Genomic DNA, 27222 nt, shown 5'->3' on the forward strand with positions numbered 1-27222 from the left:
AACCTGTAACCTACCAATGGTTACGGTCGTGGTAGTAACTCCAGTATCTCCGGGTTCCTGGTCTGTCTCATCATGATAAGCTGAGACATGTGAAGTCGATACACATTGTCCCTTTGACTTCCAACAGCGTGCATATCTTGAATACAATGTTAGGAAGAATTCACAAAATATTATCATTGTTGGACGGGCGAACACGTACACAGAAATATCAAGTACTGTAGTAAGAGTAATAACACACGTAAGTCAAGGACAGAGCGTACAACGATGTCCGAGGTTTTCAATAGAGTTATGGATCAGACTAGTAATGATAGACTGCAACAGCTTCACAGAATAAAACGGTGAAGAAAGGAAAAGAGAATGACTCGGATATGGTGACTCTTTATAGGAGCAACTCAATTGACTGAAGATGATTGGATATGATGATTCCGGGAAGTTTACCTCCGAGCATGTACCCACCGTTGGTTGTGTCGTTGGTAATACCTCAGTCCGTCTCATCCTTGTATCCTACCGTGGTAACACAGGTGAAGTCGATGTACTGTGCCCCTTTGACGTCCAACATATAGTACATAGGATATAGTACATAGGATATAGTACATAGGATATAGTACATAGGATATAGTACACAGGATATAGTACATAGGATAACATATTTGCCCGTTAAGCAGACGATTAAACATATTACCGGTAAACAAAATCAAAACATTTGGCTGGTGAGGCCAACTTTCTTGGCACCATCTGCATCAATGGCACGAGGGAAACCGTTTCATGTGAAGCAAGAATTCGTTGAGCACCAATAATTACACTGATGACACTACCCCTGAAAATTACCGGGGAAATACACAGCTTCTTGCCTACGCTATTAGGCACGCCGGTACAAGAATATGAGAAAGCGGAATATATTCATAACCTGACGATGGTTTTGCTACAAAAGGTACCTTTATACCGAGAAAGGAAATACACGTCAATTTGCAGCTTCATTTTACATCGAGTGGCATTTTAGTTAATCACGTATTACCAAGTATATGAAGTAGCGGGCTCAGGATACTGACAAAAATTGAATTTTGGTCTCTATGGGCATGGGAAATAGATTCTGAAGTCTTCACCTGGAACTTTGTTGCCGAGAACAAAGTATGGAACCAGCTGCGCCTTCTTCCCATCCCCAAGTTGGAGGTTCAAAGCTACAATGGCAGTGTTTTCGATCACCACTTTTTCTTCTTCCAACCTACTATTTTCGGAAATCATGACCTCGCTTACTGGAACAGGGCTTCTGCTCTGCTCTAGACCGTAGACGAACGGACCGCGCTCTACTGCTAGCATGCCCTTCGTGGCTTCCACACGTGGATCCGAGCTCACAATATTTGCCTTCATATCGTAGCCCACAACGATCTTCTCGTTGTTCCACTTTCGCTTCGCGAACCTCAAATAGCCATTGTCCTGGTTACAAGGTATGTTGTACTGGTAGTTAGACGAAGACTCTGGCAAATATAGTGCCAGCTCTATTTCATTTTCCGATGCCAGTTCGATTTCAATGACCGCCTTCCACGGATATTCTGTTCGAATGACGGCGTCGACCTCTGAAGACCGATATTCTCCTCCCATCCACATGTTAATCGCGAGTATGTCTCCGTTCTTCTCGAAGGCGTATTCCTCTAGGCTGTTCAATAGACGAGCCAGATTTGGGGGACAGCAACTGCATTCAAACCAAGAGCTGCGCTTCAAATTGCACCCAATGAGAGGCTGGTTGTAGTAGAAGCTTGCACCATCAAGGGATACGCCACCAATGACGTCGTTGTACAATGCCCTCTCCATAACCCGGGGGATGGTTCCATCCAGCTTGCGTCTCAGCATGTATTTGCCCAAGAAGAGAATGGCGATTGACGCACAGGTTTCGGCGTAGCAGTTCAGAGGTAAATCAAAATCAGCTCCAAACCCTTCCCATTCATGGTACGCGCCAATACCGCCATGGATGTAGACCTTTGTGTCGACCATGTTGTTCCATAAACGGTCGACCGCATCGTCTAGAGAGGGATCTTTGATAATGTTGGCCAAGCCCTGGACACCGGCAAGGAGATACATTGCTCTCACGCTGTGGCCCTTGATTTTCTTGAGCTCTCTAATGGGCGCTTCGGCTTGCATATACCAGTGGCAAGGCGGATCAGGCCACGGCTTCCCCCTGTACTGCTCCCCCGGGATGAATTTCATTGGATCAATACCCAAATTCTTTGCCTCTTCGTCGTAGAGTTCACCGCCATTCTTCCCCCGTTCATTGACGAAGAAAGCAAGCAGATTGAGGTACTTTTTCTCCGGCCTGACTTCGAGCAATCGAACCAGGGCGAGTTCGATCTCGGGGTGGCCCGGATATCCATGGAGCTGATCATCCGCAGGACCAAAAACCTCGCAAATGTAGTCAATGTAGCGGCACATAATATCGAGGAATTCGTTCGAACCTGTCAATTTGTGATGGGCGACAGCTGCCTCAAGCAAATGGCCAGCACAATACAACTCGTGCTCATGAGCGACATCCTTCCATCTCATTTCAGGCTTGACGACTGTGAAGTAGATGTTGATGTACCCATCAGGCATCTGGGCCTTCTTGATCATGTGAATTCCATCTTCGATCCACGACATGAAGATAGCATAAAGAGAATCTGACTTCTCCATATACTTGAGCGCATAGCAAGCGCTCTCCAGGACTTTAGCAATGTCGCTATCCCAAAAGATATGAGGCTCGTTATCGTCGCCCGTTTTCCAAGTTAGTCGCATGGCATCCCAACGGCCAGTTTCTTTCATCTGGCTGTACATAGCAGGAAGGGTGGCATTGCGAGTGACCGCAATTCGCTGGTTCCAAAACTCTTGGTTAATTTTGGTCATGATTTGATTGCTAAAATGATGATTTGCTTGCAAGGAGAATGGACCCACTAAATAGTGCCGTCTAGAATGACCAGCCAATGTGGCTCCTCGACACTGGGGCAAAAAGCCAGCCTACAATAGATTGAATTCCCCCGATATTTCCGCAGCGAAAGCGAAGAAAAACGTCATAAGTGGATCATTCACCTGCCTATTTTTCCGCTGTCCTGCTAGAAGGATCTCCCAAAATTGCGTTTGAAAGTTCATGTTTGATCCATGGAATCAAAACATTCTAACTGAAGGTGATATCTCCCTATAAGCCTGTATTTGGGAAACTCTGTTCAATCGTCCTAATATTCGATTTCATGAGAAAGGAGTCCATATTGCTCATTTAGAAGCAATATAATAGTATCATTCCTTCCCTTGCTGGCGGCTCTCGCTTTAAGTCTGATCGGCATGGAAAGTTAGGAGTTCATGCCACGCAGCTCAAAAACATATTGGCAAAATCGCGGGAAGGGATGTTATGAAAAAGCAGTGAATATGACGCTCCACGCCAAGGATAGAGTATTTTAGCGTCTCCAAAAGGAGCAGGACCGGAGTTATAGATACACCGAATCTGGCGGGGCCGGTGTCGATCAACGACAATCGTACGGATAAATTGGGCATTGTATGAGATGCAAGACAGCTCTGCAGGAGATTATGCACGATAGGCCCCCCTGCAAGGCATGTACCCCGGAGTGCTCGATTGCGGGGGTGGGGGAGAAAAGGCATCGGAAATATATCGATATCTGGGGTTCTCGGGTACAGGCGCTTATAAAAGATGATGGTAATTCATGGTAATTGATGTCTAGCTCGACAATGGGTGAAAAGGTAACCGTTGAGCACTCTGAGTACGCTGACCCGGAGAAGGGTGGAGTTTCGCGAATTGATTTGGATGATGCCAAATATGCGAGCCATATCGAGAAGAATTTGCCCGTTCTCAAGGCCCTGTGGAGTTACCGAAGGGCATGCTTCTGGTCGGTCGTAGCGTCTCTATGCATTATCATGGAGGGCTATGATATCGTTTTAATCGGTAGTCTCTACGCCCAGCCTGCTTTCGCAAAGAGGTATGGCAAGCTTTACGATGGCGAGTATAACATTCCGGCAAAGTGGCAGCTCGCAATTGGCAATGGTGGATCGTAAGTTCATAGAACACGGAGCGCGGATTTTGACTAACTAGGTTAGCGTCGGTGCATTCATTGGTGGACTTTTAAATGGGTTGATAGTTGATCGGTTTGGATACCGTAAAGTCGTACTAGTTTGTCTTGTGCTGACCTCTGGATTTGTTTTCTTGACCTTCTTCGCTCCCAATATCGAGTGTCTCTTTGCTGGATGCTTCCTTTGCTCCATTCCATGGGGCGTATTCGCAACAATGGCTCCTGCCTATGCATCTGAGATTTGCCCCACCGTTCTTCGAGGATATCTGGCTGTCTACGTCGACTTATGTTGGATCATTGGGCAGTTGATTGCAGCAGGCGTTATGCAGGGATTCTCCACGGACGACTCACAGCTCGCCTATCGAATCCCATTCGCGCTACAATGGATGTGGCCAGTACCTCTATTTATTCTTATGTGGTTAGCTCCCGAGTCTCCGTGGTGGCTGTGTAGGCACGGGCGGTATGAGGAAGCTGAGAAAGTCCTTCAAAGGCTGTCGGAGGAAGAATCGGAAGTCGACCCCAAGAGTGTTATCTCTGAGATTCTCCATACCCAGGCAGTTGAGGAGGAAATTGGTGCCGGTGCTTCTTACTGGGACTGCTTCAAGGGAGTCGACCTCCGAAGAACGGAGATTGTCTGTATGGCCTATGCTGCGCAGGCTCTTTGCGGACTGGCAATCGGTGGCACTCCGACATATTTCTTTACCCAGGCAGGTATTCCTACCGAATGGTCCTTCGACTTTACTGTTGGTGTGCTTGCGATGGGATTTGTCTGCGTATGCATTTCCTGGGTGGTGATGACCCATGTTGGCCGAAGAACTCTATACGTTTGGGGTCTCGGAGCATTGGCATCTATCCTCCTTTTGGTTGGTATTCTATCCGCGGCGAGTAACTCTAGAGATTCGCTGTTAGCCCAAGCATCCTTGATTTTTGTCTGGGGAGCAGTGTTCTACCTTACTCTTGGACCAATCTGTTTCCCGATTGTTGCGGAAACGTCCAGTGTAAAGTTGCGAGCAAAGTCTACCAGTCTTGCACGAAGCACCTACTATGTTTCTAACATTATCATTGGTATCCTTAATCCGTACATGATTAACAATTCGGCGTGGGGGTGGAAAGGCAAGACTTGCTTCTTCTATGCTGGGACTTGTGGCGTGTGCTTCCTCTGGGCTTACTTCAGACTTCCCGAAACCGCGGGAAGGACATATGAAGAGCTTGATGTTCTCTTTGCTCGAAGAATTTCGGCTAGGAAATTTGCCTTCTGCGTGGTCAATGTATATGCTGAGGATAATGATGTATTAGAGGTTAAGGCGACGAAGAAAGAGGCACGAGAAGCCCAGAAATTGCTAAGTGAGGTTTCAGTCGCCAACTCGAAGGGCGACCATTCTAAGGTTTATCGTGTCAAGCAGTAGGTATATACTTTTTTAATTATTATTTCAATTTGTTGAACAAGTTCTAAGGACCGCTGATCCCGTCCGCCTTGGATTTGGATATTGGGTGTCCTATATTAGAAACCTCATATAATCAGACTGGTCGTCTTTCGCCTTAGATAACAGACTTTTTTAAAATCTTTACTACCGCTACTGCATTCTTATTTTTAGAGTAACTTTAGATGAGTGGCAGGCGTCGGTCCAATTGCGATATGAGGGGCCCAATTATTCAACTGTAGTTAACCACTCCTACCTCTCAAATTGGCCGCTCCTAACTTGCATGCGACCATGCTAGCCGTTAGTCATTGCATAGCTCGTCCATATGGATTTTCCATTCTATCGGAAATTTGAGGTTTTGACAGCCGGATGAATTGATGTAAAGTATGAAACGCACTAATGTAGGTAGCGTATCAACACACTGAAAGCGGTACTCACCACCGCCATGAAGAAAAATCAACTTTGCCTTGGAGCTCGAACCCAAATGTTTTAGCTGTTAAAAAATTTCTGTTTTGAGGCTTTCGTCTACTAGTATAGCACATTACGGGATGGGGAAAATGTCGCTTATTGTGAATCTGCTGGTATATTTGACATGAAACAATAGGGTCAGCCTCATTTTCGTAGATCTATTCGAATCTTAGCAAGGCCCACGTTATAAATATATCTCCAGTATGCTCTCCGAGACTCTAAATCCAAAGTATTATGCGAACAATTATTTACTTGGCCGTCGTGCTCTTTCTAGCGGCATCATGCGAGGCAATGTCCACAGTTGTGGACTACGAGACTCAACTGATCACCGAAGTTTTCACCAGCCAAGTCACTATAACCTCCTGTAAAGACCACGGCTGTACTGCGGCCCCTGTTACCGTTACTAGGATTGGGAAGCTTACAACGAAACAAGCGACTGCTTCGATCCCTGAGCAAACATCCATTCTGACATCGTTTATTCCAAACCGCTCCGAAGATGCTACCCCTACACAAGAATTGTCTTCATCATCGACGGCAGCTCAAAGACCCTCTGCAGAAATTGCTACATCTGCATTAACTGACAAAAAAGGTGTTCCAGCGACTTCAACAGCCGGGCCTGTAGAAACCGAGCCATCTCCGGGACGCTCTGAATACTCCGCTAGCCTTGAGACTAAGAACCCAGTCCGCAGCGGCTCCACGGTCCCTTTCGAGTCAGAGAGAGCTAGCCTATCAACACAAACAACTGCAAGCTCCAAAACTACAACTGTGATTAGAAAGGCGACTACTGTCAGAACTCTAACCACTTGCGATGAAAACGGCAAAACCAGGACCATCTACCTGACTCTTACTGGGCTGCCAACAGCCACACATATGCCAGTTACTACTACATCCTCAGTGTTGACTACTCCACATGAAACGAGCGAGGTTGCCCAACCAGAGAAAACATCTTCTTTGGATACAGCCAGCACTTCGACCAAGACGACTACGGCGTTAAGAAAAACCCTCATACTGAAAACATTGACGACGTGCAATGAGGAAGGCAAAACCCAGACCATTGTGGTCACTGAAACCTCGAGCTTTGGGCCTTCATCTACGGTGGTATCGGCTTTTCAGCGTACCACAGAGGTTACTTCATCATATATCACTGCTAGCTCTGATGAAAACCAGTCAGAGGGGCCAAGTATATACTCCACTGAGGGCTTTACCATAAAGTCTACCTTAATAAGCCCAATCATGTCTGCCGGATCTGTTGCGTCTACTGAGCCCGGAACTCGAGCCTCTCAAACTGGTATGCCGAATTCAGCGGAGGTTATCCGTACCGCTACCGACGCGGCTTCTGAAACCAACGATTCAACTCGCCGCACGACCTCTGCAGCTGCTATTTTGACCGCTGAATCCACTAGCCAACAGAGCGATGTGTGTCGACCTTCAATGGCAAATCAACTTCCACCAATGGCGCTCCTATCAAGCCATTGCACAAATCATCGGCTACAAAAGCTCACTGCGACCAATGTAGCTCAATCAAGACCCAACAAGAGACTACTCCTGGCTCACCTCCGACGTGTATTCCTGGCATCGGTGATGTTGGATGCATTGAGCAGATAAATTCCGGAGTATCAACCCCTCGTGATGTATCCCCGCTCCTCCTGTTACTGGTTCTATTGTTATAATTTTCCAACCCAAACGTCTAATTAGAACATCAACATAGTTTGCAAGCTAAGTAGTTTCGCTGTTTTGCTGTTAAAAAAAATGTACTTTTCTGCGGCAATTTACTGCAGTGCTATAGCCCTGCGCCAAATAGGTACGATTCGTTATACATTGTCTCAGACAAGGTTTAATTATTGCAGTACAACCGTTTTGGTCTGCATTGCGTAATCTCTGTACCAGCGCAGGCGTATTTGGCATCATGTACTCCACCCACCAACTACACTGTACGTACATTGGCTGCTCACATCCCCCAGCCCTTAGTCAGGTATCCCTGGTCTGCGAAAAAACTCAAAAAAGCCCCGAGAGATCCCATATGTACTATGTTGCTTGAACATCACTGATGTAAATTTAATTTGCGAGCATAAAGGTAAGTCGCGCCACCTCCACCGTGATGTGCTTGTCCTGTTAGCCCTGTTCCGCGTAGGGGTGTGGCTGTATGTCTCACAAAATCTTCACAAGAATATTCCTGTTTCGGATTGACCTGTGCGGCGCACATGAGCCGCACATTGCATCGATCGGCGACAGGGGAGATTATATTAAAGATTGAATAATAAGCAAGCCCAATTGACAAACGTAATTGGTTGTAGCTCCCATTGCTATTAAATGATGCCGATATGGCTTCCAGTGCTTGTGAATTTGGCTTTTGGCTCATCTCAAAGGCCGGTTTACAAGACTGGGGAACATTGCATACCTGATGTATTCTCCCAACTTGCCGTACCTTAAGAGACACACTTTACCTTTTTCACCTACCCACAACACTTCCACTGCTACTTTTTACTCTTCTTCTGGCGTTCTTTCTAGCTGTTCAATATTTATTTCCGCTTCACCAGTGTTTGGTTCTACCTCGTTACTGGCTGAAACACGTGCTTACACCCTTTTTGTGTGGCTAAGTTGAGTAGCGTAGCGGATATCCGTACGGCCACCTCGTAGAGCCCACACAGATCTACCACCCTATTGTTCAACTACGTTTACAACCCTACGCTGTACAGTAGGAGAAGACGCAGGTGGCATTTGACAATTTTCCTTAAAGGGTTCAACAGTTTGTAATATCTTTGCCGAGAATATTCCATACGGCAAAAACGCACCCCTGGCGCATACTACTCTCGACTCTCACAGCGAAAACAGTGGGCCTGAGCGGCGATTACGCTAGGTGATCACAAGTTACCCTTTAAGTGCCGGGCAGAGCGCGCAAGCGAAGGCAAAAGAAAAGGACACGCCGGGAAGCTTTGTTTACTTTTTGTGACACGCTTGTGTTCGGTATTGTCTCACCGTTGCCAGCGGATTGGTTGCTTTTTGTGATTTTTTCTCCCACACACGCACGCATCGTCCCGGAAGACAGAGAAGAACCTTCTCTGGGTGTATCGGTGACGCTCCTTTATTTTTGGCGATTAATAGACTGGTCAATCCAGTTGGATAAGAAACTGTCGTCGCCATCTTTAACGGGGAAACTTTATTTATTTAATTTTTTCCCTTCCGACGTGCGGCTTTTCCCCTTTTAATATTTTAATTTTATTTTCGCATTAGTTTGCGACGAAAGAGAGAGAGAGAGAGAGAAAAAGGAAAACCGAAAACCAGGACTCACTTATGGAAACGGCTACCGCGTCGACAGAGGCTAGCGTAGGCCTTGCTATGCCCAGCGGTGATCATAAAGACCCACTGGAGAACGGACACTCGACTATTGCGTCTGGGGAACGCGAAACAACCCTGCTAGACGGAAAAGAGGAGCCTAATGCCATAATGTACGAACCGAAACTCGGAGAATCGGACAAACTGGGAGACTTGGCTATTAGTAATGGGGCGACTCCAAGCCAAGCGGAGAATAATGGAGGCGAGGACGCGTTCAGCTCGTCAGAAATGCCCACTACTGCGCACCAGACCCCCTCGGTGCGAAATACCGACGAAGACAGCAATACTAACGTAGAAGAAGACGAGGACGAGGCTAAAGATGAAGATATACTCATGTCGGTGGAGCCGACTCCGCAATTACTACCGTCATCATCATCGGTTACACCAGATCCAACAATACTTAAAGAAGAGCAGGAGATGATTGCACGGGAATATCGCGAGTTGGCTAAGCTCTTTGCAACAGCTAGGGGAGCGCGATCGGGGGAGATGCTCAATGCGCTGAAAAAGGGCAAGAGTTTTACCATGGTTAGCAAAGTATATGCCCGTCACAATGAGATATTTGACCGGCGCAGAAGGTTTGTTAACAAGACCTTCCAGTACTACGCTGATATGGTCGATCGGGTAATCAAGGGGGAGGCTAAGAGCATATGGACTCAGTACTATGACAAGCGGCTCTCTGCGAAGGAGGAAATGATTGAAGACCTAAACAAGAAGATCGCTCAATTGGACTGGGAGTATAGTAAGTACTCCAAAGCTGACTTCTCCTTGCGTCAATCATACTTCCTTCGCCGCAGGGGGAACAATTCTGTCATGGGCAAGCCTCATCTGACTCCTTTGGAGGACATTCAGATCGAGTCTGATCTCAATGCGCTACGTAACAAGGATCAGTTGGATACTGATGCCTGGGATGACGTGGAAAACCACATTATTCAGTCCATTGGTGGTGAACAACCTGTTGAACTTGAAGAGCCTGGTACAGAGCTTGAGACGCCTCAGCCAGAGGAACCAGCAGTCCCACAGGCGGTACCCAGTCCTCCTGCTCCTCCTCCTCCGCCACCACCACCACCACCACCTCCTCCTCAGATGCTTCCACCACCACCACCCCCACCGCTTCCGCCTCCTCCGCCTCTGCCCATGCAGGTTCAATATCCACGGGAGCCAGATCATAAGCCCAGTGCTAATCTTGAAACGCTTGTCGAAGTCTCACACAATGCTGCTGGGGATCATCGTGAATACAATGGTCGCCATATGCAACAGCCCCAGGCCTCCCCACAGCCTCCCGAGGGGTACCGCAACGGTCCAATACCTCCTATGAACAATTACCCACAGCAGCAGCCAATGCCGGGCCCACACGGGTACCAATACCCGCCACTGCCCCACCAATCCCCGAAGCCCCATGGCATGATGATGGCTCCTCCGCCGCCTCAATTTTCGGATCAGAATATGGATCATCAGCATCAGCAGCAGCAACAGCCACAATATGGGCCAGGACCATACCAGCAACAACAGCACTACTCTTCGCCTCAGTTCTATCAGCAACAGCAACAGCACCAGCAACAACAACAGATTGGTTCACCATATGGCCAGCCCTATCAAATGCCCCAAGGCCAACAGCACCCGAGTCCTATTTTGGGCATACCTTCGCGGAATCAGCCAAGCAGCCCCATGATTGGCCATCATCAGATGCCACCCATGCATCACCAGCAACAGCAGCCTGGCCAATTCGCGGGAGGATACCCAGGATACAACCAGTATGGTCATCCCCCTCCGCCTGGCAGTCAAATGCCTCTCCCACCACCACCTCCTCCACCAGGCTATTTTGTTGTTCCGCCGTTCCCACAATACCAGCAGCAGCAACAGCAACCACAGCCGGGTGGGTATGGACCTCCTCCGCCTCATCAGCAGCAACACGAAGGCGGAATGCCTCCTCCACACAGTGGACCGTTCATGTATGGCCATTATCCGCCAAATATGATGCCTCCACCTCCGCCTCCGGAGTATTATAAGCGGTAGAACTACAATTGCTACAATCACTACAAGCGATGCACGGAGTGAGCTATAACGATGCAGATGAACGATTATTATTATTTATACGTATTTGTGTGTAAAATATATGCAATACCAAAAGCATTTGTATTTACATATTTCACGTCAAGAGCGTATGTTATGCAGTACGCAACACCGGGGTTTGGGGGGTCTCTAGGAAGTGGGTTTGCGAGGGCCAGCCCTCGAGATCTCGTATTTGGGGGCAGAGTCCCCAACCCCCCCGTTGGTAGCAACCAGATCTCCGCGCAGAGGAGCCTCAGTCCCCCCAATTACTGTAGGAGAAGATGATGTACTGTTAATCTGATTTTACATATTTCACGGTTTCATCATATACAGACGTGAGGAAGTCGTCGTGTAACTTGTAAATGTCCACTGGAGAGCTAATTGCCGATCTAAATTCGCGGATTTGAGAAGAAATGAACAGCTGAAGGGCAGTCACAATGGAAGATAAGCGGTAGAACTTCGACTGGTTAGACTTTGTCATCGTCCACAACTTCAACGCGTACAAGCTCTTAAACAAGAAGCGATAAATAAAAGTATACCGCGCAAGGACCTGCTTTGTAAATATCGTAGATGCTAGGGGTTTCGGTATAGCCGTGGATAACAAAACAGTTGTCGTAGTGGAGCCGATTATATCAATAGAAACATTGGTTTGCTTACAAGGAAGAGACCGCTCATAACGTTCAATAGCTTGGTCTAGGTGGTAGTCGATAGTATGGCGGCTGAGAGAGGATATATCTGTCCCGTAATCACATAGAGTGTAGATGAAATCGCTGATGATGCCTTTTGAGTCTTGAATGAGATAAACTTCGCAGATGGATTCATAAGTCTGCTGAAAGCTGTGCGACATGAGCGCATTATAAAGCGAAACTTCGAGATCTCTGCCATAATTGATCATCTCGCGCTGGAGATACTGAAATAATTCGTCGGAAAAGCTGAGAAATGAAGAGGCATCTGGAATAGGGTTAGTAGCAAATTTGTTAGTCGGAGTTCGTTTCAGGTAATCATCCTCTTGGGGAAACTGCTTAATAAGATGGGTATAGTCTCCAAGCTGGCGGAGCGACTTAGTAAAGGGAGCAAAAAAGACAGGTGCTCGCGCCTGGATAATATTTATGCCTTGGTCGCCGCGGTCAATGAAAAAACCAGAGCCGGTTTTGCCGTGGCTTATCCAGTCGTTGACTATGGACGCGTAGTCGTCAAATGCTGTAGAAAACAGTTGGGAAAAAACTGTAATGATTGGTGGATCCGCGTAAGAGAGCTGTAAGCGACATATGCTGTTGTACAAAACATCAAGAGCATGTACTACTCGGCTCTTTTCAAGCGTAGCGGCTTCAATTAGTCGTAGCGTCCCCAGTAGAGGGTTCAATAATCGGTTGAATGGTGTTAGATGCACGGTGTGGACTCTAATGAGCGAAACAATTTCGTCACTATCATTCAGCAACTGGGTAAGGAGGAATTCAAGTTTGGGTTCAATCTCCGTCGAGTAGAACCTTTCCAGCGCTCCCGATATACTAGGTATGCCTATTATTTCCGGCTCATCTATGAGAGTGCGCAGCCGAGATGTGAGCGTCCCAGTCTTCGCATAGAGCTTCAAAATTGACGTTAAAATGTCACTTGATAAATGCGACAGTTCATACGGCAGAGGGGTAGATACCGCTATTTCCTCGCCGGAAAGAAATAACTTCGTAGGAAGTCCTTGAAGCATGAGAATGCATTCTTTGAGGATATTTGCCTCAGCGATACGACCATTTCCTTGCTCAGAATTGGCGTAATAGAGCTCAGACTTCAAAGTGTCCAGCGTTGATTTTGGGCGGGAAATGGCAAACTTTTCAATTGGAATTGGCTTTTGCTCTATTGTCATGTTCGCCAATGCAGCAGCGATATCCTCATCCACGGCACTCTCCAGATCTTTTTCCAATTCTTCCTCGTCACTCCACGCGCTTAAAGAGCTGCTACAACTGCTTTGGTCATTAAAATCTGCCCAATGCTCTCCAGTCAATGGTTCCTCAGCTACAATTTCGCTCCATTTCCAGTCTTTTTCTTGTTTTTCTTCATCTGAAGAGGCCAGTTCCAATATTGGAAGCTCCTTGAGGGCCAAAGGACTTCCGGGGAGGTTCAAGACCAGCGAAAGGACCTGATAAAGCCCCTCTACCTGCCTCGGAGAAAGGCATTTGCCTAATTCCTGGGCTTGTTCAACCCTGCTACGCAATGCCCGGGCTAAATCACGTCTCCCAACCACTTCAAACTTTTCTACCAGCCCATAGAGCCTTTCCACCACAGATGAAGGGTCCACAGATCCATAGGTCTGTCGCTTGACAAAGCTCTCCACGCGCGCCGTAGTCCGGTCCAGGATCTCCTCACTGTCGGCCCCCGTGAGATGCCCAACCAGTTCTCTTAGATCCCGCCTCCGCGCGACCAAATGAGGCGTGTCCGACATGATCCCCAGCGTTACGCGTTCATTCGATGATGTCTGATCGGAGAGTCAAAAGATGCGCCCGCCCCAACCCTTTGCCATCATCACCCACCGCTATCGTCAACATCCTTGCTACTTACGTCGTCAAAATAAGTGTTGTTAATCGTCTGAATTATTTGGGTGTATTAGATATATTCTACAAAGTTGAAGCAGAGTATTATAATACCTAGAAATACCAAAAGAATTGGGAACTATTGATAGCTGCTACGAAATTACAAATAATAATACTGGGCCAGAAGAACTACCGTAATAGTTACGGGATAATCAATTACCAGTAAATTCACCGAATTATACAAAGATTAATACCGAAAGCTCTGAAAATTACCACAAAGCAAAGGAAAAGATGGACTCGTCTGAATTGGTTGCGCAGTTCTGCCAGGTTACAGCAGCAGACCCTGATTTGGCGGAACAGTACCTCAAAGTGTCCGATAACAACCTTGAACAGGCCATCGCTTTGTACTTTGAGTCTGGAGGAGCCTCTCTCGAGTCTCAGCAACAGCATCGAAATGTTCCGGATGATGATGAGCCGGTGATCATCCCTCCAGAGGAGGAAGAGGTTAGAGAGCGAATTGCGCCAGTTACAGAGCAATTGGTGAACCCACTGGAGCACCACATGGGCCTAGGAGGTTTTGGTGGTGGTGTTCCGCAAGACCGCCCAGGCATTTTCAACCAGCACGCTCCGCGGAGTGCTTTTGAGGATGAGGCTGACAGGGACCATGATGATGATGAGGAGGAGTTTTTGCGGCAGACAGTGGGCTCATCTCGGCTCAGTGCGCACGAATCTCGTCTAGCAGCTCTATTTAGGCCTCCGTTTGACCTTATTACCCGCGTCGACTTTGAACGAGCCAAGGATATCGCCCAGAGCGAAAGGAAGTGGATCCTGGTGAATATCCAGAACAACCGAGAGTTTTCCAGCCAGCAATTGAACCGAGATTTGTGGTCAGATAAGCGGGTCAAGGAAGTGGTCAGGGATAACTTTGTGTTTTTGCAATACGACTCGACGTCACCTTCGGGGGAGATGTACCGGCAATTGTATCCGTTTGAGGACTTCCCACATATTTCCATTCTTGATCCACGAACTGGCGAGCAGCTGAGAACATGGTCAGAAGTTCCCAAGAACACCGACTTCATTGATGCACTATTTGAGTTTTTGACCAATTTCAGCCTCGAGCCGGGGCACAAGAACCCTCTGGCGCAGATCCCCAAGCATAAGACGAACGTAGAGCACATGACAGAGGAGGAACAGATTCAGATGGCTCTGAGGGAGTCTCTAAATCAGAAGGCTTCGTCGTCTATGGATGAAGAGGACGATTGGCACGAGGAGTATTCTGACAGCGATATCGAAGTTCTTGACTATCCTCCACCTAGTGCTTCGCATCCTCCACCTAGTGCTGCCAAGAGTGACCACGAGGAGATTGAGATTGAGAGTGATAAGGGGGAAGAGAACCTCAGCGATGAGGATAAGTTTGCATTGATTGCACCGATTGAAGAGCCAGAGCCCACGGCCGATCCAAAGACTACCACTAGGCTTCAGTTCCGTCTGGCTGATGGTACGCGGGCTGTTAGGCGGTTCAATCTTACTGACACTGTCCGAACTGTTTATGGTGTTGTTAAACACGCGATTCCCCAGGTTAAGGGCAAGTATTTCTCCATGTCCAGCGAGCGCAAGAATCTCATAGAGTTGCTTGAGCAGACTTTGGAAAGCGCGAATTTGAAGAACTCCGTCGTCATGATAGAAATCGATGACGATTAGTTTAGTATGTATTTATATCCATTGCAACCATTAGATATCCGGGGACTTGTATAAATTATACGATTGACTTGGGGGCCAGCCCCCAAACCCCCTTAGCTCCGCCACGCGGAGATCTAGCAGATATAACTAATGAAGAACAGTCAATTAGTGTCTACAATCTCTCCGCGAAGCGGAGCCCCAGGGGGGTTTGGGGGGACTGGTCCCCCCAATAGTTTACTGCTTCAATTGACTTGGGGGCCAGTCCCCAAACCGCCTTGGGGCTCCGCTTTGCGGAAATCTTTTAGCGATCAATTATTGTCGCTATCACCGGTATTATCTAGGTTGGATTTACTCTTTCAAAACAAATCCCTGAAGAGACGAGACACAATTTGAAGAGCTCAATTTATTCTATGGCCTGTTAAAGAGAATCCCTGATCTGCTTAAGAGATTTAATTTGGGCACCGGTGGAGTCAAAGTTAGCATCGTCGAGCCACTGTTCGAAAGCAGCCTTGCACTTGGGCCACTCGTCGTCGAGCATGGCGAACCACGCCGTGTCCCGGCTCTTGCCCTTGATAATCATATGCTTGCGGAACAGCCCCTCGAAGGTGAATCCGAGTCGAAGAGCCGCATTCTTAGATGGGCCGTTAGCATCGTTGCACTTCCACTCGTACCGCCGGTAGTTCCATTTGTCAAATGCTAGCGTGGCCATGAGGTACATTGCTTCAGTGGCAGCCTTAGTCCGCTGGAGTTTGGGTGAGAACATTAGGTGACCCACTTCAACAGCCCGTGAGTGGATGTCAATCCGTAGGAAGGTAGCCACGCCAATTGGCTTACCCGTGGTGTTGTCCACAATAGTGTATGGAGACACGTCACTGTGGGCTACGAGATAGTTGATGTATCCTTGCTTAAACTCTTCTACGTTGGCATAAGGACCATATCCCATATAGTCCCATAGGGCGTCTTCGCCTTTAAGCACGCTAAACAAGTCATCGGCGTGGGCCAGGCTCAGGGGTTCAAGAGTTATGAACTTCCCCTTGGTAACCACTGGCTGGGGGTAGAATGCGTCGTAGGTCTCCACCGCGTATGTCATTATTTGGTGTGCTCAACTAGATGTGCTGGGATAGTCTATTGTATATTTATATCAGATATACGACCTACCTCAGGGTTAACTCGAACTCGGGTCGTCGTAGATCTGCTTCATACGGCTTATCGGTGACTCAGAGTTAAATAGCCGCCAGGTAACCGGGCTCCTTCATTCATTGGAACTACAATTGATATGTTTTCAAGAAATAGCAAGAAGGATGTTACGCATATTCATGTTACGAGGGTATTTTACTTAGGGGAAAAAAACGCGTCATTCATTGTGCCAAGGAGATTTTAAATGTTATTTCCGAGATTCCGACTTTGCGACATTATGTTTATGCTCGTACTCCGGACGATTACCGACTTCGTTCTGCGTGGGGGTATCTTCTTACGCGGTACTCACCCCCCAAAATATCAATACCAGCGCGGCTATATTTGTAATCAGGTTAGCCGATCAGCTACCTAAGAAGATAAGCTCCACATGTTAATATTATTTGGCAGGAGCTCTTTTAGATTGACCAGGGACCTCCGCAAAGCGGAGCTCCGGTAGTTCGAGGGCTGGCCCTCGTAGGCACTTTTACAATTGACTGGTACAGTTGTAACTGGGAGTTGTTACTGGGAGTTGTTACTGGGAGTTGTTACTGGGAGTTGTTACTGGGAGTTGTTACTGGGAGTTGTTACTGGGAGTTGTGACGGACTGTAACGAGCTGTTACGGGACGTTTGTTACGGCAACCGAAAAGTACACTATATAGACATACTAGTAAGGGAAAGCGCTAATACAGAGCAATTCCATTGATTAGCTGGTAAGATTAGACTGTTCTCATAAGCTGCTCCTCGGCAGCAGCAACCTTTTCATTAAACTTCCTTGCCTTTCGCTGCCGATACGCAATTCTCTCCTGCTTGAATGATTTGACCAGTTGGTTCTTGATATTCCGCATCTTGTCCCTGACCCACTGCCACATGAGCAGAGTGGTCAAACACACGCAAAAAGGAATAGCAATGGCCCAGTAGTACGTAACTGAGTTGTTGAGCGAGTCAAACTGTGTAAAGTTCATGCCATAGTATCCCGTGAGGAATGACAGCGGAAGGAACACGACCGTGACAAGCGACAGCAACCTAACAGCATCAGAGGACTGAATGGATATAGTGTTGAATATCAGCTCAGTCATCGACTTTGCATTGTTTCTCATAACGTCCAGATCCTGTGTATAAGTCATGGTATGATCCGCCACGTCTGCGAGATATACTACAGCGAGATCGGATATCCCTGAGGTCAGCCCTGGGCGCGTGGCCGCAGATTGTATGCCGGCCCCAGCGTCCCCTGCTAGCGCATTCTCCGACTCATTCTCCTCAGACGCTAGTCTCGTAGACCTCTTGTCCAGCCCGGAGTGGTCCCGAAGCGAATTCAACAGAGACGTGATAGGGACTATAGCATTCCGCAGAATCGTCAGCTCAGCATTGAGCAAATGTAAGTCTTGGGTGTGGCCCATAGTCGGGTTCATCACAGCAGCAATCTCAAGCTCGTCCAGCTTTTTGCGGTACTGGGCCACAATGGGATATATCTCGTCTACTGCACAGTCAATAACAGCCTGGAGAAGCATTGACGGGTCCTCTGACTCCCGAAGAATTGTATGATCGGTGCAGATTCTTGAAAGCACTGGGGTCTCAACTCGAGCTCCTCCCTTATCGAAGAAGGATATAACAGTGCCGCTATCAGTCAGAAACAAATACACTTCCTCGACACCCAGAGCCTTGCCCATTCCAGCCAAGGGACGCCTCGACTCGAGGTACAGAGCGCCCTCCGACTGCTCCTCCTCGGGGTTATTCCATCTGTATATAGTACTGGGATTCTCTGCGCCAATTCGCCTAGCCAGGGTCATATCTTCTGTCATCATTGTGCCGCCCGGGAAAGCAGCAGTGTGTCGCCTCTTGTTTTTAGAGCTCATCTCGGGCCTTAGCTCATAATCAAATTGTGAGCTCTCAGGTCCACCGGCCCATCTCCAAAACTTCAAACCGTCATGTTCAGAACTTTCAGATCGAGGGAAGAACCACCTCCAAAATTTAAACGTTTCTCTGCGCTCAAATCTTCTGGGGATGTAGTTCATGCATTTAAACAGCGGGAAGCAGCAAAATGTGTGGGTAGGATAGCGCTCTGCCTTGGTAGCTCTGGACTCGGCAAATATCATGTCCTCGATGGCCAGCTTGTGAAGCTTGTAGTACTTGCCAATTGCCTTCACGGCCATGCCACTTTGTCCTGCAACGTTTATCCACCGCACTTTAGACCATTGAGGGCGGTCTTCAAGGGCCATGACCAAGTCATGCGAGTCATCTAGAGTCTCATCTTCATTTGGAGTGATCTCGATCCTTCGCACTTTGTACTGCGTCTTATAATAATCTACAATGGTCACCTGGGAGCCCAAAGGGTTGTCGTAGTTCTTTGGCGGGACTAGTCTGTCGACATCGTTGCCTGGTTCCAGTCCGCTTCGTACTCTCTTCTGCCACACGGATGACTTTTTGACAATTGAAGGGTGGATCGATCCACGGTGACGCAGCCTGGCAGATCCAATCGACTGCTTCCTGTGGCGCAGTCTCGAGAAATGAGAATGCGTCGTCCCGTCAGACACGAAAGACGATTTGCCAGCAAACGATACGGACGGATGAAATATGCGGCTGACTCGAGACTGTAGGCTCGCTGGTCGCGACTGGGACTGATCAGCTAGGTGAGGGCGGCCCTGGGGTATATTCAAAGACTGCGACTTTATATGAGTGTCGCCAGGGAACGGTGCTGTGGCTAGGGCAATTTGTGTAGTTCGAGGGCTAATATTGTCGTCTTCCCTTGGTGGGAAAATAAATGGGCTCTTGTGTTCAAATATCGAAGATTTAGGGAGTTCCTTGGGTCCTGCAGTATCAGAAGAAGACGAGCTTCTGTCCAAAAACGATTCCTCTTCTTCTTTGACCTTTCTGACATAGTCAGAAAAGCTCCCTGGGTCGCGGAACTCGTTCATCATTTCCTCCTCCAGGTCATCCTCATTGTACCCGAGCTGCTGATATTGAGCGATATCTAGAGGGACTGAGGGCAGACCAGGGTCGCCGGAATCATACACAGCAGCAGTGACTGTCATTCTATGCGGTTAAAATGGAAGAATCTCATCTCATTGATCCATTGATCTCTTAATGGTGACCGTCACATCTCATCAAACTTTATTACCCTCCACTTCCACTTGACCAATCTACACTACGAATTTACCAGTATTACATAATAGTACTCCGCGTAGCGGAGCCTCAGGGGGTTTGGGGGACTGGTCCCCCAAATATTTACTCCAGCATAAAGTCTTCGAGGTCCCCCAAGTGTATTACTCCAGTATAAAGTATTCGAGGGCCAGCCCTCGAGCTCCCGTAGCTCCGCTTCGCGGAGGATTTTAATAGTAGGACGCACCCTTTATTGCATACATGGTTTTTTCTAGTGATAGCGCCAGGTGAATGAATTGTACCGGTATTACCAGCAGAAAAACAGCTAAGGTTGGCAGTTGAGACGGTGAGTTGGAAAATGGTAGAAGGTTCCCAATACCCTCCCCCCTTGCACCATTTATAATCAATACCTACCTTCCATACCAACTCAGTGGTCTACCATTCTCTTTAACCCGTTTAAATTTATTTATTTTATTTATTTTAACTCGTGGATACCCCATGAAGGTGCTTGATGGACTGTGGCTGTTAATAGCCCTGTTATTCTGCGTGGCAAGTGCAGAGGACAGGAGTAATGAAGATAGACACACAAATAACTGGGCGGTGCTCGTGTCGACATCACGGTTCTGGTTCAACTACAGACACATGGCCAATGTACTGAGCATGTATCGCACAGTGAAGCGGCTGGGTATCCCCGATTCGCAGATCATTCTCATGCTCGCGGACGACGTGTCATGTAACCCGCGAAACACGTTCCCGGGCACTGTCTATAACAACGCCGACCGGGCAATTGATCTTTACGGAGACAACATTGAGGTTGATTACCGGGGGTACGATGTGACCGTTGAGAACTTCATCCGGCTTCTGACGGATCGATGGAACCCCGATACGCCGCGCTCCAAGCGGCTCCTGACCGACGACCGGTCGAACATTCTCATCTACATGACCGGACACGGCGGCGACGAGTTTTTGAAGTTCCAGGACGCCGACGAGATTGGCTCGTTTGACCTGGCTGACGCTTTCGAGCAGATGTGGGAGAAGCGGCGGTACAATGAGATTCTGTTCATGATTGACACCTGCCAGGCTAACACAATGTATACCAAGTTCTACTCGCCGAACATTCTGGCGGTGGGGTCTTCTAACCTCAAGGAGAACTCTTATTCGCACCATGCGGACCAGGATGTCGGGGTTGCTGTAATTGATAGATTTACTTACTACAACCTGGAGTTCCTCGAGTCGGTTAACAAGTCGTCCAAGAAGACGATGCAGGAGTTATTTGACTCGTACGACCCGCGGGAGATTCATTCGCATCCTGGCATTCGAACTGATTTGTTCCGACGTGAGATGAAGGACGTTTTGATCACTGATTTCTTTGGCAATGTGCAGGAGGTTGAGATTGGCAACGAGGAGAGCGATATTCTGCGGAGGGCAGCCAAGGAGCGGAACAATGCTTCGGCGAGTGCTTCGGAGGCCGTGAGTGAGGAGCTTCCCGAGGGGAAAAAGAATCAGGAGACTGTGGGTGTGTACAATCTTGTTAAGGACGTGGCTGACCAGACGAATTGGGTCCGAGTTGGCCTTATTGTTGCCATTGTTTCCTTCGTCGGCTCCTCTGTCCTTTTGTAAGTGTTATAGACAGTTTAACCCCCTATTGGAGATGTAGTGAGTAGTGAATAGTGAGTAGACCCAGAGGACTTAACCGTTACAGTAGATTTCATTGCAATAATTGACCCAGAGGGGCAGGACCCGGCTACTCAGAGTAGCACATTGGGAAATTAGACTCTGATCAGTGTTGTGACCTATTTACAGCGTCGTTCTAGTTAGAAGCCTGGAATTTCTTTATTACTGTGGTAAAGTTGGTACGGATAACAAATCATAACTGTCAACAGCCAATGTCAATGACCACATTTAAAGGAGTAGGGTTGTGTTAAGTCCTACTTAGGTGGTTAATGGGCACAATGCCCATGCCCAATAGCTATGGCCACCTTTGAAGGGAATTGTACCCTGTCCTATCCTAGATGATTACCTGGCTTGTTAACTGGGCACGTGAGAATGTGCCGAAGCCAAAAAGTTAGTGTGAATCTAATTGAGAAAGATTTGGTTTTGGAAGTACCATCCCATAGCTAGGAAAATGTTGTTTTAAGCATCAGACCCTTAAACGGGAAAACTCACGAGTGTACATTTGAAGCAATTTGCTCTATATCTTTAGCTGTCAGTGTCGAATCCAACAGCCACCAGATTAACTTATACACTTCTTTGACCACTAGTACCGGTAATTCCCTTCTCTAACTACTGACAAATAATCTTCTCTAACTACTGGCAATACTCTTCTCTAACTACTGACAATACTCTTCTCTAACTACTGACAATACTCTTCTCCAACTACTATTAACTCCCTTCTCTAAATACTAATACCGTGGTAATGATACATTGGTTGTCCGGTAGATCACTTCACTGATACCGTGATATCGTCGCTAAACTATTCAACCCTAGCCATGTTCCCTACAACATCCACTAAGTCGTTTACCGCTCCCGTAATATCGTAGCACGCGTTAGGTAACGACCAATTACGGAAAATATAAAAGGGCGTCGCCCCGCCCCTCATCACCAATTTAAACGACATTTACCACGCCCCACCACATCGGTTTAACCGGGTACCGCAAAATAACAAACAATTTCAGGCGTATAAAAGCAAGCAACTACAGAGGTACATAATAGCCAAAACGTATATATAGTAATTCCATTGAACTAACCATTGTAAAATCTAGCAAATATTATCATAATTGGGCCATAATTTGACCATACTTTGGAGCTTGGACAGTCTGAACAGATTTTGACAGCCAAACGTAAGCGAAACACTGTTTTCCCTGATCCGATACATGGTGAGGCAAGTGGTGTTTCTGTGCAGCGGAATTAGGGGTGGGAGGCCAAATCACCACACACAATTATGCACCCTGCCAGCGCGGCCCACAAAGAACACCCAACGAGCGGAGCTGGCGCTTTGAGTCTCTTTTCTACCCAGTGCGTGCAAAAATACGCTTCATTTATCAGTGTCTAGTTGCCAAGGATGACATTTTGGCGGATAAGCAATGGGTTTTCGGCGATATCGGCCATTGACAAGATCCTCGACAAGCCGGACCACTCGCTAGAGGAGCTGCTTAATGAGCCCGAGCTGTTACAGGAGCTCATGGCGCCCAACACCCGGCTCGTGGAGTACCTGCGAGCGCCCGAGGTGATGGCCCAAATGGTGGGCTATCTCGTAGATCCGGCTCTCGGGGCCGATTCCTCTGGTTCAAAGAAAGGAGGAGACGAGCCAGCAAAGGATGAAGAAGGCGCGGGGGACCTCAGCGTGTCGTCGGATGAGGAAATGCCGCTAGCGACTCCTCCCGAGCAGCCCGCGGAGACGTTTGAGGAGATCAAAGAGCGCATTCTTAAAGGCGAGAGCTGTCACAATGATGACCGTGACGATAGTTACAATGCAGGAGACCTGAGCCACGGGTACGAAGAGGATGAAACCGAGGTGAAGCAGCGGTACGCGCAGATATGCGCTGAAATTCTGTCTGCCGATGTATGGAGCCTGACGGAGGCCCTAATGCAGAGCGAGGAGCTGATTGATGAGATATGGAAGCTCCTGGACTTTGATGAGCCGTTGGACTCGACGTATTCGTCGTTTTTCACCAAAATCAACCAGCACCTGCTTGATAAGAAGACAGACGAGATGCTGGCGTTTATTAGGCACAAGATGACTTTGGTTGATCGGTTTATGAAGCACATTGACAACCCACCGCTCATGGATTTCCTGCTCAAAATCATCTCTTCAGATAAGTGCGAGAACTCTACGGGCATTATTGACTTCCTGCAGCAGCAGAGGCTGATACCGTCGCTCATTTCGTTTTTGGGGCCTGAGGTGCCGTCCGGTGTCCAGTCGGCCGCTGGCGACTTCCTCAAGGCGTTTGTCGCCATTTCGGCCAACTCCAACGCGGAGAACAACACAATTGGGCCCAATGAGCTGTCGCGAGAGCTGGTCAGTGAACCCTGTGTGCGAGAATTAGTCAAACTCATGCTCCACGGAGGCACCGGTCTGGCGACCGGGGTCGGCATTGTCATTGAGATCATTCGTAAAAACAACTCGGATTACGACTACGTGCCTGTTACGTTTACCACCATTAAATCACATCCCCCGGGCCCCCGCGATCCAGTGTACCTGGGAACCCTTCTAAAGCTGTTTGCAGAGCACATTCCGCAGTTCCAGGCTATGTTGACTAAGGAGCATGCCGAGACCCTCGAGACGCCCATTGGCACTATTCAGCGGCTTGGGTTTGAGCGGTTCAAGATCTGCGAGCTGATTGCCGAGCTACTGCACTGTAGCAACATGGCGCTGCTTAATGACGTTAATGGCGAGGAGATTGTTCGGGAGCGTGACGAAGAGCGTGAGCGGGTAAAGAAGCTCATTGCCCGGGCGCGATTGAGCTACGGCGAGGATTCGGACGATTCGAGGGATGAATGGAGACTCGATGATTCTGAAAAGCCCAAGGAAGACGAGGACCCATCATCAAGTATGGACATTTCTCAAGATATCACCCAGGAAGAGCCTTCTAAGACTGAAGAAGCGCAAAAGAGCGGGGATTCTGACAGTGAGATGGCGGAGCCTACTCCAGCTACTAAAGAAGGTGACCCGACGACCCCGAACAAGACGCTTGAAAATGGCCTGGAGGACTTGGATCTCCAGCGGGATAAGGCCAATAGCGACGAAGCTGAGGCGATCCGAACGAATCCGGTTGTGGGCGACCAGCTAAAGATCGCGCTGGCCGACAGCGACTGCATTCCGACGATTTTCCGCATGTTCTTTGAGTTTCCGTGGAACAACTTTTTGCATAATGTCGTGTTTGATATTGTCCAGCAGGTGCTCAATGGGCCCATGCGCAGCGGATACAACCGGTACATTGCCATTGACCTGTTTAGCCGGGCAAAGATATGCGAGGCCATTTGCAAGACGCATGACTACTGCGAGGAGTACGAAAAGGAGCACAAGACGCGACTTGGGTACATGGGCTACCTGACGCTGATTTCGGAGGAAATTGTCAAGTTCACCGATGCACACCCGCCCGAGTCTGTTAGCCCGCTGGTTGTTGAGGCTGTTAACTCTCCAGAATGGACGCGCTATGTTCAAGAAACGCTGTTCAAGACGCGAGAGATGTACAATACAGTGCTAGGTGGTGTGCGGCCTGAGGACTCAAACGAGCGGCCGAACCACCATAGCATTTTGCTGCCTGATAAGGAAGACGACGATGCCGACGACCTGATTAACGACCACAATTTGGGTAAGGACTGCGATGAGTATGGCGATGATGACGACGAGGAAACGGGCTATGACAAGCTAGCAGCCAGTGCGGGACACAGTTTTGGCGAAGAAAACAAGCGCCACCATGACGATGACGAGGACGATGACGATGACCGTCCGGACATAGAAACGCGGCGCAACAAGACGTACGAGATCAGCTGGGATGATGACGACGACCACGGTTTAATGACCAATTCAAGCTACCTTTAATAATTGTAATGTTTCGTAATGCCTTAGTGTATAGTTTTTATTATTTACGTATTATAATTGCGATATCGCTGGGAGTTTTTTGGTAACTTCATTTTACCCCGGAAGTTGTTACAATTGGAGTTACTCTAGAAGGATAGTAACGTTCTTGAGATGCCAAGATCAGTTTGATAACCATTAGCTTTCAAGCTAACAATTAAGAAGGTATCATAGTAATGGCCGGTCTCTTAATACAACAAGCTAGGGAGTTATGTTAAAAGTGAGAAGACAGAGAGTACCGGTAGTACATTACCAGTAGCTAGAGTGGAAATCAGTATCATGGTACTGCTGTGTGACTATAGTTAAGCAAAGGTTGAGTTCGGTCAGCCTCTTCCAGGTGTGCTCCACTTGAATTCGCTTTTTAGAGTCAATTGAGCAATGCATATGGGAACCTCAAGGGGTCGTTATCATATGCCTGATAATGAATTTGCCTTTTCGATGTTCCTTAAACGATGGTTAACGGAACGATAGTATTGAACAACCGCCCGCCATAGGAGAATTAAAATCTTGAATACAGACTCAGGGAAAACTTATTGTTTCTCGAGTAATTCTACGAGAGAATATACGAAAAGAACTCAATTTTTACTGACCCAGGGGGGATATGTACCCCCGGAACCCCTCCCCCCCCCCCTATTGTACCCATAAGCATTCCCCGAACATATTCCAACAGTGATACAGGGGATAATTATTTACTATATAAAGAAGAGGAGCATGATTTAAATATTATTCTGGCTATGTAGTGATTGGTAGCGATGATATAAAGCAGATTTGCATGTCTCAGCCGCAGTGAGCCGCATGCACAACCGTTTCAGGGGTCGTACCTTACGTTTCTCCCGAGTTCATCTCTGTGTATTATACGGGAAGCTTGCAACCGATCATTAGCTTATAATCATGATCATAATAGATACTGATGAGATAAAGAAAATAACAGTCTTCTTCAAAGTACCTAATAGTAAATGGATAAATGAGTAATAATAACTAGTAGAATTACAAAATAGTAATAGAATAGAATACATCACTTTCGTCTCCTGGCACCAACCTTGGTCGCTGGCTTTGGCTTGAGTTTCTGCTTTTTCGCTGGCTCGGGGTCCTGTTTCTCGGAACTCTCATTTATCTCCTCCTTCGAAGACCGTATGAAAGAATACAGCTTCTTGGGCAAACTAAAAAGAACCGTATCGGACCACTGCGGGTCCTTGATCTCTTCCAAATCCAATGGATACTCGCCATCTTCATCTACCAAAGCAACCTTGCCCCCTGGGTAAACCATAAACGTCTTGCCATTCTCAAACGTAACCTTACGCTGGGTAGTAGGAAGACCTCCTGACCAGGCCAGGTGCTTACATTCGTCAATGACGGAATTCATGTGCTTTCGATGCTGTTTGGCCGTCAGTTTCTTAAACCAGTACTGGGCTACAGCAATCAACAAGTACAGAAACACAATGACCGAGCCAAACCCAGGACGGTATCGCGAGTAGTAATAGTCGGTCCCCTTCCACCGTGGGAACCCATGGTCGAGGAAAAAGTCGTATCTCTCCCTTCTGCTCGACCTCAGCACCTTGTTGACCAACCCCAGCCGAGCAAACCGGTCGGTAGCCTTCTTAGAAGGGTTCTTATCGGGGTGGATCTTTCTGGATAGCTTACGGTATGCCTTTGCGATATCAGCGTCCGAAGCATCCCTTTCGACCCCTATCCATTCGTAAAAGGTCACTTCACCAATGTCTCTGTGCAATGCATCGCGAAGGGCAAAGATTTCGCGGTCCTCAGGGGACCACGCCATCGCCAAGGCGGCCATCACGGCCACGAGCCACCACCACACAAGTCGCATTTGGTGAACACGTCAACAAAACCCAAC

At 47.9% G+C, this 27222-nt stretch overlaps 12 protein-coding genes across 12 annotated transcripts; 7 read left to right on the forward strand and 5 right to left on the reverse strand.

Moving 5' to 3' along the window:
* Nucleotides 1–1068: 1068 nt before the first annotated feature.
* On the reverse strand, nt 1069–2871 carry TRVA0_049S00100 (glycoside hydrolase family 127 protein; the record flags this gene model as incomplete). The annotated part of the gene is made up of 1 exon (XM_076687038.1): nt 1069–2871. The coding sequence occupies one exon, from the start codon at nt 2869–2871 to the stop codon at nt 1069–1071; it is 1803 nt and encodes a 600-aa protein (XP_076538686.1).
* Nucleotides 2872–3705: 834 nt separating this feature from the next.
* On the forward strand, nt 3706–4029 carry TRVA0_049S00122 (uncharacterized protein; the record flags this gene model as incomplete). The annotated part of the gene is made up of 1 exon (XM_076687039.1): nt 3706–4029. One exon carries the CDS (start codon nt 3706–3708, stop codon nt 4027–4029), a length of 324 nt encoding a protein of 107 aa, XP_076538687.1.
* Nucleotides 4030–4258: 229 nt separating this feature from the next.
* TRVA0_049S00144 (uncharacterized protein) lies at nt 4259–5449 on the forward strand (the record flags this gene model as incomplete). The annotated part of the gene is made up of 1 exon (XM_076687040.1): nt 4259–5449. One exon carries the CDS (start codon nt 4259–4261, stop codon nt 5447–5449), a length of 1191 nt encoding a protein of 396 aa, XP_076538688.1.
* Nucleotides 5450–6166: 717 nt separating this feature from the next.
* On the forward strand, nt 6167–7537 carry TRVA0_049S00166 (uncharacterized protein; the record flags this gene model as incomplete). Its single annotated transcript, XM_076687041.1, has 1 exon — nt 6167–7537. One exon carries the CDS (start codon nt 6167–6169, stop codon nt 7535–7537), a length of 1371 nt encoding a protein of 456 aa, XP_076538689.1.
* A 1686-nt stretch (nt 7538–9223) lies between these two features.
* On the forward strand, nt 9224–11278 carry TRVA0_049S00188 (uncharacterized protein; the record flags this gene model as incomplete). The annotated part of the gene is made up of 1 exon (XM_076687042.1): nt 9224–11278. One exon carries the CDS (start codon nt 9224–9226, stop codon nt 11276–11278), a length of 2055 nt encoding a protein of 684 aa, XP_076538690.1.
* A 328-nt stretch (nt 11279–11606) lies between these two features.
* Nucleotides 11607–13748, reverse strand: TRVA0_049S00210 (uncharacterized protein; the record flags this gene model as incomplete). The annotated part of the gene is made up of 1 exon (XM_076687043.1): nt 11607–13748. The coding sequence occupies one exon, from the start codon at nt 13746–13748 to the stop codon at nt 11607–11609; it is 2142 nt and encodes a 713-aa protein (XP_076538691.1).
* Nucleotides 13749–14127: 379 nt separating this feature from the next.
* Nucleotides 14128–15537, forward strand: UBX5 (DNA protein crosslink repair co-factor UBX5; the record flags this gene model as incomplete). The annotated part of the gene is made up of 1 exon (XM_076687044.1): nt 14128–15537. The coding sequence occupies one exon, from the start codon at nt 14128–14130 to the stop codon at nt 15535–15537; it is 1410 nt and encodes a 469-aa protein (XP_076538692.1).
* A 397-nt stretch (nt 15538–15934) lies between these two features.
* TRVA0_049S00254 (uncharacterized protein) lies at nt 15935–16606 on the reverse strand (the record flags this gene model as incomplete). The annotated part of the gene is made up of 1 exon (XM_076687045.1): nt 15935–16606. One exon carries the CDS (start codon nt 16604–16606, stop codon nt 15935–15937), a length of 672 nt encoding a protein of 223 aa, XP_076538693.1.
* Nucleotides 16607–17409: 803 nt separating this feature from the next.
* On the reverse strand, nt 17410–19722 carry TRVA0_049S00276 (uncharacterized protein; the record flags this gene model as incomplete). Its single annotated transcript, XM_076687046.1, has 1 exon — nt 17410–19722. The coding sequence occupies one exon, from the start codon at nt 19720–19722 to the stop codon at nt 17410–17412; it is 2313 nt and encodes a 770-aa protein (XP_076538694.1).
* A 565-nt stretch (nt 19723–20287) lies between these two features.
* Nucleotides 20288–21409, forward strand: GPI8 (GPI-anchor transamidase; the record flags this gene model as incomplete). The annotated part of the gene is made up of 1 exon (XM_076687047.1): nt 20288–21409. The coding sequence occupies one exon, from the start codon at nt 20288–20290 to the stop codon at nt 21407–21409; it is 1122 nt and encodes a 373-aa protein (XP_076538695.1).
* Nucleotides 21410–22850: 1441 nt separating this feature from the next.
* Nucleotides 22851–25334, forward strand: SAP190 (SAPS family protein; the record flags this gene model as incomplete). The annotated part of the gene is made up of 1 exon (XM_076687048.1): nt 22851–25334. One exon carries the CDS (start codon nt 22851–22853, stop codon nt 25332–25334), a length of 2484 nt encoding a protein of 827 aa, XP_076538696.1.
* A 1051-nt stretch (nt 25335–26385) lies between these two features.
* On the reverse strand, nt 26386–27195 carry ERJ5 (Erj5p; the record flags this gene model as incomplete). Its single annotated transcript, XM_076687049.1, has 1 exon — nt 26386–27195. The coding sequence occupies one exon, from the start codon at nt 27193–27195 to the stop codon at nt 26386–26388; it is 810 nt and encodes a 269-aa protein (XP_076538697.1).
* Between the last annotated feature and the right edge of the window lie 27 nt (nt 27196–27222).

The sequence above is a fragment of the Trichomonascus vanleenenianus genome, assembly GCF_965637985.1.
Source record: "Trichomonascus vanleenenianus strain CLIB 3782 genome assembly, contig: TRVA0_049S, whole genome shotgun sequence".
Taxonomy (NCBI): Eukaryota; Fungi; Ascomycota; class Dipodascomycetes; order Dipodascales; family Trichomonascaceae; genus Blastobotrys; species Blastobotrys vanleenenianus.